General features: G+C 33.4%; 1 protein-coding gene across 1 annotated transcript; it reads right to left on the bottom strand.

Annotated features, from left to right (window-relative positions):
* Positions 1-435: 435 nt before the first annotated feature.
* Positions 436-7,063, bottom strand: LOC131839810 (NKG2-C type II integral membrane protein-like). Its single transcript, XM_059187524.1, has 5 exons — positions 6,994-7,063; positions 5,644-5,697; positions 4,982-5,130; positions 846-949; positions 436-617 (listed from the first exon to the last, which is right to left on the bottom strand). Exons 1-5 carry the CDS (start codon positions 7,061-7,063, stop codon positions 491-493), a joined length of 504 nt encoding a protein of 167 aa, XP_059043507.1. The 3' UTR covers positions 436-490.
* Positions 7,064-10,486: the final 3,423 nt, after the last annotated feature.

Here is a 10,486-nt window from a genome sequence, read left to right as displayed (position 1 = left end):
TAGCCCCTTTAAGAACTAAGACAAATCAATTATTTTGGAATTATCAGTAGAATTATTCACCTTATTGAGGAATTTACAAAAAGAGTGCTTGATATTATGATTTATAATTTAAATAGAATTCATTTTAATAAATAGCAAAAGCTTAAGAAATACATGAACTGTATATGAGTATTTATTTTTTATATTAGTATGACACCAACACCAAGGTTGAAACCCCCGGTACACTTTGGACTTTGGAAGATATGATGCATCATTGCAATTTCATCCTTGTAAAAAATGACCATTCTACTGAGTGTTGCTGATGATGGGAGAATGTGTCACGTGTGCAGACATGGGCAATAGAGGAAATCTCTGTACTTTTGTCTTAATTTTGCTGCGAACCTAAATTTGCTCTTAAAATAAGATCTTAAAAATATTCTGAGAAAGCAACGGCATTGTTTTTGGAGGAATTAGATAGTTCTTTAGATGGTGACAGAGCGTTATCCCCAAATTAGGTAACTAACTTCTGGTGCTTACAAACATATGGTCTTAATTCTAAGCAATATTCATTAGATATTATCTTTGAACTGAAGATGAAAAATGTACAATTCTTGTCACTCTCTGAAGATACTGCTGGTCTGAAATACAGAGAATTACATTAATTTAGTGATAAATACCATAATATTTTGATGAATAAATAATTTATTTTGACTAATAGTTAAGTAACAAATCTAAATATTTCCCTTGTCATTGTTCTATGAAAACACTGCAACATTTGTGTTTTCTAGTTGCTCACATATTAACACTTTTTCTTGTAAGATTAATTCTTTTAAATCCTAAAATATAAACATTCTCAGGAAACTTACGTTTTGGAGAAGAAAGTTGTGCCTTTTGGCCACACAGATGAATTATTATTGATTCTCTGGGAGCTTCTAATCCATGAAGATGGAAGGAAGAAGTGCAACAAATACTGTGAGAAAGCAGATTTTATTAGAAATCAAATAGGAGCTCTCATACTCGTTTGAATTTTGTAGTAACAATAAAGTTAATTCTTTCCTTATAGTATCTGTCTATATCTATATTTTTTGTATCACACTGGACACACTAAAAAAAATATCCTACTAGGACTAAGTAGGAGGAGAAACTGACAAAGATAACAATTTTGGGTTTCTGATAAGTGACAAAAAGTTTAAAAATACTTTGTGAAATGTGTACATTGGGAAAAATCCTAGAGATTCAAGTAAGAAGAAGCACCTGTGATTTTCTTGTGTAGGACAGCTCCTGTGCCTCCTTCCAACCCCCTATCACCCTAGCTCAGTGATCAAGAAGAATTGTAGTTTTTACAGTTGGAGAAGCTGCAAGTAGCAATGGTGCTGGTGCCACAGGGAGACTTGGTTAGCAGTTGGGAAGGGGGAATAGGAGTCCATTGGTTTTCTAGCTCAAAGTGTTAATTTTGCTCAGTCATGATGAGGAAAAATCTTACTTTTTTTTTAGTCAGAGCTTGTGGTCTTTGGGTCAATCGCTCAGACTCCCATAAATACAATGGGAAGACACTGTAAGGCAAAGTATGACAGAATAGTTGACCTGAGCTCTCTACACATTCTTGGCAGATGGAAAAAAAAAAAATCTGTGCACAGGGAGAGACCAAGATGAACCCAGTAGAAAGTAAAAGCTGAAGGATACTTGAGAACTGCTAGTGAAGTTATGAGCATTTTCCCCCAAACACACACACACTCACACACACACACATACTCACATGCACACATACCATATGGCAGAGGGTGAAGCCCTGATGACTTGAAGTGTTCAAACACAGACTTTTAAAAGAAGTAGTGGTTGATATTTAAGGTACAAAATCATAAGGATCGTACCCAGGAAGATAGGTTAAAAAAGAAAAAAATTAATGTGAATTTGGAAGAACTGAACAAAAATATCAGGAAGCCAACTTAAGAGGAGAAGATTCTACAGTAAAGTTTATGCAACTTACAAAAAATAATAAATCTATGAAAAATTAAAGAGAATGCAGGTTTATTGAACTCTATTGTCAAGAAAATCTATCTAAAAAATTGAACTGTATTGTCAATAACATCTACCTGAAAAGAAACTGGAAAATGTTTCCCACATTAAGGGGAAAAAAAGCCACATCAATAGAACTTTTACTGGGATAAGATATTACATTATTAGAAAGAAGTAATTAAAGTAATATATATATATATATATATATATATTAAATAAAACTTTGTTCAAATAATTAAATGAAAATATGATGGCAGCAATATAGCAAGTGTGATTTATCAATAAAGAAATCAAACTATATGCCTAGACCACAGAGAAACTCTTGCTTTATATGTACCTGAAATTAAAAATTTAATAAATTGGCTCTACAGAAAATTTGAGACACAGAGCAAAATGTTGATGAAATTGAAAAAGAAGTAAGAGTATTTTTCACCCCATAGTATGAGAGAGAAAAATTCACAGAGTTCAGAAATCTTCAAAACAGTATCAGGAAAACTAGCATAGTTCTAAATACAATATGGGAAAGAGAAGAGAGGCAGGAAAAAAAAAAAAACAAGAAAATCAATCTTATGTCACAATGTATGAATAATTTCCAAATATTATTTAAAAATATTTATAGACCTCAGAGGTTTAGTAAACTGAGAGATGTGCACATGGAAATCCACATCTCTGGTGCCTCGGTGACTCAGTCGGTTAAGCAGCTGCCTTTGGGCCAGGGTCCTGGGATAGAGTCCCCTATCCGACTCCTGTCAGCAGGGAGTCTGCTTCTTCCTCTCCTTCTATGCATCCCCCTTTTCACACTTCCACGTGCTTTCTGTCTTTCTCTATTGCAAAAATATGTAGATTTAAACATCTTTAAAAAATAAGTTAAAAAATAAATCAGCATCTCAGGAAGATGGCTGGAGAACACAAAGAAATACTCTTGAGGGAACAGGGTGGATTAAGATGTGACTTAAGTATGAAAATCAGGCAATGGGTGATATATCTTCATCAGTGTTAGAATCCATATCTGCCCTGGACACTATTTCAGACTATGGAGAAGAGGTAACCTTAGAAAGATAGAGCAATAGGAAGCCCGCAGCTTCTTTAAAAATAAGTAAATAAATAAAAGTTAAATAATAAAGAAAAAAAGGTAAATTCAAGAAGTAATATAAGAAATTATAATCATGAACTTTGACTACCTTCTGAAATAGATCGAAAATAATCACTAACACCCCAAATTGATAAGTTGGATCATGATAACATTGAAATTCTGATCATTAAAGGACTCCAGTAGGGGAGTAAAAATGCAGGTCACAACTATTTCCATCTCATCAACTCACAAAAGCACTTCTATTTAATATATGACAATACTGGGGTGTGTGCATGGCTCAGCGGGTTAAATATCTGCCTTCAGATCAGATGATCCCAAGGGTCTGAGGTGGATCCCCACATCAGTCCCCCTGCTCCATGGGAAACCTGCTTCTCCCTCTCCTTCCTTCTTGGGCTCTCTCTCTCAAATAAATAAAATCTTTAAAAAAAAATTACAAGGACTAAGAAGGGAGAGAATACACCATCTAGGTGAAATGGGCAAGAGACACACCTGAGTACTTGTCATTCTTATTGAAGAGAAAATCTTAATGTTTCACAGACCAGAAAAATGATACCGTTATATAATCAACAGAATTTTTTTATTAGTTTCTCTGAGACAATTGAGTTTTGGATAGAGGGACTACCTTGTATAATGTATATTTACACAAAACACTAGAAAAGTGTAGGGATAATTTAACATATCTATGTTCATACAATTTCATACTAATGCTTAGAAGAAAATGTATTATAATTATAAATAAAATTATAATATATTTATACAATAGTATTTTATTATTACAAATACAATATTTATATTCCATAAATATAATAGACTATTTTCTATGTAAAGTATAATAAAATTATTATAAATGCGATTTGTGGAAAAAAATATGTAAGGTTGGTTGGCTCGTTGGTTAAGCAATGACTCTTGTTTTCACCACAGGTCATGAGTTCAGGGTGGTGAGATCCAGCCCCGCCATGGACTCTGAACTCAGCACAGAGCCTTCTTGAGATTCTGTCTCTCTCTTTCCATTTGACTCTTCCCACATTCTCTCTCTCTCACAAATAATAAATAAATAAATAAATATTTTAAAAGGACATAGAAAAGGCTTTTCATAAAATAGTTATTCATAATACCCACTGACTAAAAAGGAATTACATTTCTGAGAATAGATTTTAAAAGGTTATATTCATATAAGACAGCAGTGAAAATTCACAAACTATAGACAAATGCAGTGGTATAGATGAACTACAATAGCACGTAAGACTGAAAGGAGATACACATAAAAATGCACACTGCATGATCCCATTGATGTAAGATCCAAAAATATGCAAATATATTTTATAATATTAAAATGGGCAGGGCTGACAGAGACTCTAAACTTCTATTTCATGCTCTGATTTGTAATTACATGTTTCCAACTACTTTGTGACCTAGTTGCAGAATCATATGTTTAGTTGCCTTGATGATAATGGTAAAATTAAATGGTAAAGTTATTTCAAGCAAAAGAGCATCTATTGAAGCATGGTTTTCAATGAAAAGCACGACCTGGAAAATACCAAATGTATATTAAAGGTATAAAAATATAAATAAAATATTGTAGAGTCAAGCTATGGAATAGTAACAGACCTGGAGTGTACAAAAATATGGATGAATTCTACCAGTATAATATCAACTGATAAGCTTTCTTTTTTTTAAGATTTTATTTATTTATTTATCAGCAAGAGACTGAGGGGACAGAAGGTGTGGGAGTGGCAGGCAGAGGGAGAAGCAGGCTCCCTACTGAGCAAGGACCCTGGGATCATGACCTCAACTGAAGACAGATTCTTAATGGATTGGGATACCCAGGCATCCCTCAACTGATAAGTCATTCCTCAACTTTTAGTAAAATGCTGGAAACATTTGAAATCTTACCATGTCCTCTTCATCTATGGAGATCAGGGTAGAGTTTTTGGAAGCACAGAACATCAAACTCTCATTCCATGGTTTTCCTTCAGTGCTAATGTAATAGCAGTTGTTGGAGTGTGTAATCCACTCTTTTGGACAATGACCACATGGATCAGCTAAAGAAAGTTTATGAGATATTATCCAAACAGCTTTGACTATTAAAACACACAAATTTACAACTTGCATGTGTATGTATGCACATGTGTATATAGCATATCCATGCACCCTCACATGCTGGCAAAAATAAAACACAAGCACACTTCTGGAAAGTCAAGCTGTCTTCCCTAATTTATGCGCCCATATAAAGCAAATACATGAAAATGTCCATCTCTACATGTCCTTTGAGTCACTGAACAAAAGCACTTTTTGCCATTGTAAAATGATTTCTCTCTTGTGTTATAGCAGGAGGAAACTTGAGGCAACTGGTAACAAAGGGTGTGGTGATTTTAAAATAGGATTTTTTTTCATATTGTTGCATAAGAATGCTATCTTATAACATTACTTATTAACATCTATTATCTGTATTTTATAGTTTATGTCTCTCCCGAAACTGTTTTGATATTTCACAGCCTAGATGGAGACAAAATATAAACAGTACTACTATCAGAACTATGAAAATCATTGCATACCTTTTTGGATTCTTGTAACTGGGTATGAATTGTTCTGCTGTAGTGTTCCACTACCTAAAAATATAAATTAAGGAAATTACGAGGAAAAAATTCATTGTAACCATTTATTTTTTCTGTTTGAAATTTGGCCTATTTCTTAAGATTAGAATACTCTGGAATAAAATAAAATTGATTTATTACAATCAGTTAATAATATCATGATGATTTGAAGAGAAATCAATTCAAAAACTTAATTAACTTCAGGCTTTCTCTCTCTCTCTCTCTCTCTCGCTAAGAGATGCTGAAGTTAATTGTTTAAGTTTTTGAATTGATTTCTCTTCAAATCATCATGATATTATTAACTGATCCTAATAAATCAATTTTATTATATTCCAGAGTATTCTAATCTTAAAAAATAGACCAAATTTCAAAAAAAAAAGAAATAAATGGTTATAATGATTTTTTTTCCTCGTTATTTCCTTAATTTATATTTTTAGGTAGTGGAACACTACAGCATCTCTTACCGTATTTTGTTTAACCAATCTAAAGAGTTAATTTGTGTTTCTCAATTATATATATGTATATTTTCTATAATTTTTGTTATTTATACTTTTGATAAATTCAGAATAAGCATTCCACATTTAGTCTAAATGCATACATGAAAAGGAAAAGTTCCATCCCACAACACTTGAAATATTTACAGGCACTGCTGATTATTAAAATGAAAAGATTTCTCATAATCATTCAAAGGTTTACTCACAGGGAAGAGAACTTATCATTCTTGCTACAACGTATGTCAAGACAAGACATGTGATTCCCAAAATCCCAGCAAGGAGCTTCTCTAGAGATGATGGAAAATTTGTGGGGAGAGAAATGAAACAGTGAGAAAGGATGGATGGATAAAGACTAAAGTTTAGATGGTTTACATACAAGAGAACCAAAGATGCACAGGGAATCATAAGTATAAACATGGACCACAAACCCATATCTACCATTGTAATCTTCCTCACAATATACCACTTAACTGTCAGTAAGCATCATGCTCCATGAGTTGTTGGTCATGGACTATGATTTACAACAATTCTGGAGTGAATTAGTCCTCAGATCTCAAAAACAATACCCTATTCCAGCTTCAACTTCTAATCCTCACAAATGAAAAATATATGAGATCAATCCCTACTCTTCCCCACACATCTACACCCCAAGTTCACATCCTAGAACAGTTGTACCTTGTCCCTTAACTGTGTGCTTTATTTTTGCAGTGGGAATTCTTGTCATTCCCTTGCAGGTCTTCAGACACATTTTGAAGATTTAATTCTACACAGACGATTCCCTGCTCAGTTACTGAATTAGAGCTTTTAGTGCCCTTACCTTTCGACTGTTGTCTTCTTGAGTTCTTAACCAGATTTGGTTCTGAGAGGTTTTCTCTTTGGTTATTCATTTCAGCAGCTGAGAGATCTCAGGGCCTGTGCTGTATGGAAACTGGACTGATGTAGTTGACAAACAGTGTAGGTAACGACAAGAGCCCTGCTAGAGTCACACTGGGTGGAGTGTGAGGTAAGTGGTAACACTCCTTTGCAGTTGAATGATGTAAAATTCTCGTTCTGATTTCCTCAGAGCTTGAAATAAGTGTTTCGTCAGAGAATAAGTGATTTTTAAAGTGATATTTTATGTTTCTGCAATATTATTGATTGTAGCCATGAAAAGCAATAAATTAGTGAGGAATAAAGAAACACGAAGAATGATGCCCTTATTAACTTAAAGTCAATTTCCATAGAAACAGGGTTAGAATAACAGAGTTAAAACTAAAATGCTATTATTATAAAATAATTAAACTAATTTTTATGACAATTTTTAAAATCCATGAATGGTTAATGTTTGAATGTTCTAAAGTAATTGGGATAATAATGGTATTAGGTATACAGGAAATTCCTGCAGTAAATTAGTTTTATTTGGTGACTGAAGTATACTTAGTAAAAGGGGATAAGGTCTTATTAAATGACCTTTCATTTTGAATGATTGTGGAATTTGAGAAATCATTAAATTTTAAACAAATAATGTATATGGTGAAAAATGCTACATGACACATTAAACTTATCTAAAACCTAAACAATGGTATTAGCAGATACAGGAAATTCTTGCAGTAAATTAGTTTTATTTGGTGACTTCTGTATACTTAGTAAAATGTGTTGAGGTCTTATTATTGACCTTTCATTTTGAATGAATGTAGAATTCTGGAAATCACTAAGTTTTAAAGAAATACTGTAAATGGGTTGTATATAGTGAAAAATGCTACATGAAACACTAAACTTATCCAAAGTCTAGACAATACGGAAAACCAAGAAAAGACCATAAAAGAAAAGATTTCTAAAAATCCTTATTTGACACCAAGAAAGGGTAATTGATAATGGCCAACATATGCAAGTATAAAATTATAAAAAAATTAGAGATCATTTATGGAAGAATAGTGTTGGTATGAACTCAGAAATAATCTATGGCTGTCAAGGGCAGTGAAGGCAGCTTTATTGTGCAAGCAAGTATAATAACTCAAATAAACATAATCTAATAATTCACATAATTAGCTCTACAATGGATGAGTTCTAGAATCCCTTCTGGCTCTCAAAGTTACAATGTCTGATCTTTTAAAAGTTACTTTGTGTCTAGCTATCCAGGTTACTAATCTATCATTGAGATGAAAATATGTAAGCTCTAATACATGTAAAACACTTAAGATTCAAGCAGGTCTTTATAAAATTTTAATAATATGTTAGTTATTTTATTTCTATTTTTACCACAATTGCCATATTATTGTTTCTGAATCATATCGTACTATATACCATGATTCACAGAGGTGGTGTGATGAAATCTTTCATCAGTGTAGTGCAAACTTTTGCAAAGTTTTGTTTTTTTTTCTTTTTAGAAATCTTATAATTATTTATAGGTAAATGTAAACTTAAATTAGCATATTAGGAAAGTTACTTCATCCTGCTATTAGGAAAAATTAAGCAGTTTTATTTAAGAAAGTATATGAAGAATTATATTTGACCTTCATGATTATATAATTTTATTTAAGAATTTATTTTTAAAGGCTGGGCTAAATATCAAGTAATATATGAAATTATTCCTATGTTGATGACAAATCCAAATTAACTGGTCCTTGTCATGCATGATGTTTATGAGATTTCACGTGATGCTATATGGATTTATAAACCCTTATCATCTACATGTGTATACATTTGACTACTTCTCCACAGGCAAGAATATGAATATTTTAAGATATTCTCTGACATATATCATATTTATTCCTGTTACCCTGAGTTGTTGGAATAGAGTTAACCAGTGTTCTCTGTGATTTCATTGTGTATTTGTTGTATTCCATCCAGCATCTGTATCTCCCACTAAGTGAGGTGGCTAGGAGAGAGACAGCAGAGGAGTGACACATACCTTCTGTTGGCCAGAGTCCTACATCTTCCACTGGGAGACCAGGTTACTCTTGTAAAAAGACAGTATCTGTGGTCTTCACAGACTACCAGCCCTGTGAGCGCTCAGAGTGAGGCAATAGTGGAAAAAGTAGATTTCTCATCAACGTGTCACTGAAAATTTAAACAGGAAATCCTTACACTTGGTCAGTTTTGAAGTCACTTTATCTCATCACATCTCCAGAATGTCCAAGACTTTCAGCTTGTAGAGTGTCAGTTAATTGCGATGTGACTCTGAGAAATGTTTGTATTGGGGTCAGAAGCTTGACCACCTATGCTGTTAACTTGCTTTTTTCTCAGTCACAAATGCTGAGACCTGAAAATTCAGGTCTTTGAAGAGTACCGTAGGTGTGTCAGTTCTATTTTAACACAGGTTGCTAAATCTTGACATAACATGCTTCTTTCCCTTATACTCTCCTGATGTCATTTAAATCTGTAAACACCACTCCATTAACAACAGGGGTTTATTGATATTTATCTCCAAATATTTGGAATGTGCATTGTCATAATCTTTCTATACATCTCTTGAAAGCTTCATATGGTACTTATACTTTTTTATGAATATGGTGTATCACATTGTTTTCTTTGTGAATACTGACCAACCCTTGCAGCCAAAAATTAAATTCCACTTGATTCTTTTAGTTCTTGTTGGATTTGATTTGCTAGTATTTTGTTAAGAGTATTTGCACCCATGTTCATCAGGAATATTGGCATACATTCCTCTTTTATAATGGAGTCTTGGTCTGGTTTTGCGATTCGGCTAATGCTGGTCTCATAGAATGAATTAGGAGGTTTTCCTTCCATTTCTATTTGTTTGGAATTTTTTGAGGAGAATAGGTATTAATTCTTCTTTAAATGTTTGGCAGAATCCCCTTGGGAACCATCTTGCCCTGGAGTTCTATTTGTTGGGAGATTTTTGATGACTGATTCAATTTCTTTGCTGGCTTTCCATGTTTTCCATTTCTTCCTGTTTTGGTTTTCATAGTTCATGTTTCTAGGAATTTATCCATTTCTTCCATGTTGTCTTCATTTGTAGCTCTAAATATTTTTTTGAGTACTATTCTCTTAGGGCACCTGGGTGTCTCAGTTATTAAGTGTCTGCCTTTGGCTCAGGTCATGATTCCCAAGGTCCTGGAATTGAGTCCTAGGACCTAGGCATTGGACTCTTGGCTCAGTGGGGTACCTGCTTTTCCCTTTGCCTCTGCACCACACTGCCTGCCTGTGCTCTCTCTCTCTTCTTCTTTTAAGGAAAATAATATTCTCTTATAACTGTATTTCTGTTGTGTTGGTAGCAAAAAAATTCTAGCCCATCTTATCTAAGCAGCGTTACACATATAGTACATGAAGAGAGACATAACATGTATTTGGCTTTGGATTTTCATGGA

Source organism: Mustela lutreola, chromosome 8, assembly GCF_030435805.1.
Source record: "Mustela lutreola isolate mMusLut2 chromosome 8, mMusLut2.pri, whole genome shotgun sequence".
NCBI classification, from domain to species: domain Eukaryota; kingdom Metazoa; phylum Chordata; class Mammalia; order Carnivora; family Mustelidae; genus Mustela; species Mustela lutreola.
Note: the sequence above shows the minus strand (reverse complement) of the source record. Positions and strands in the feature narration are given on the sequence as shown.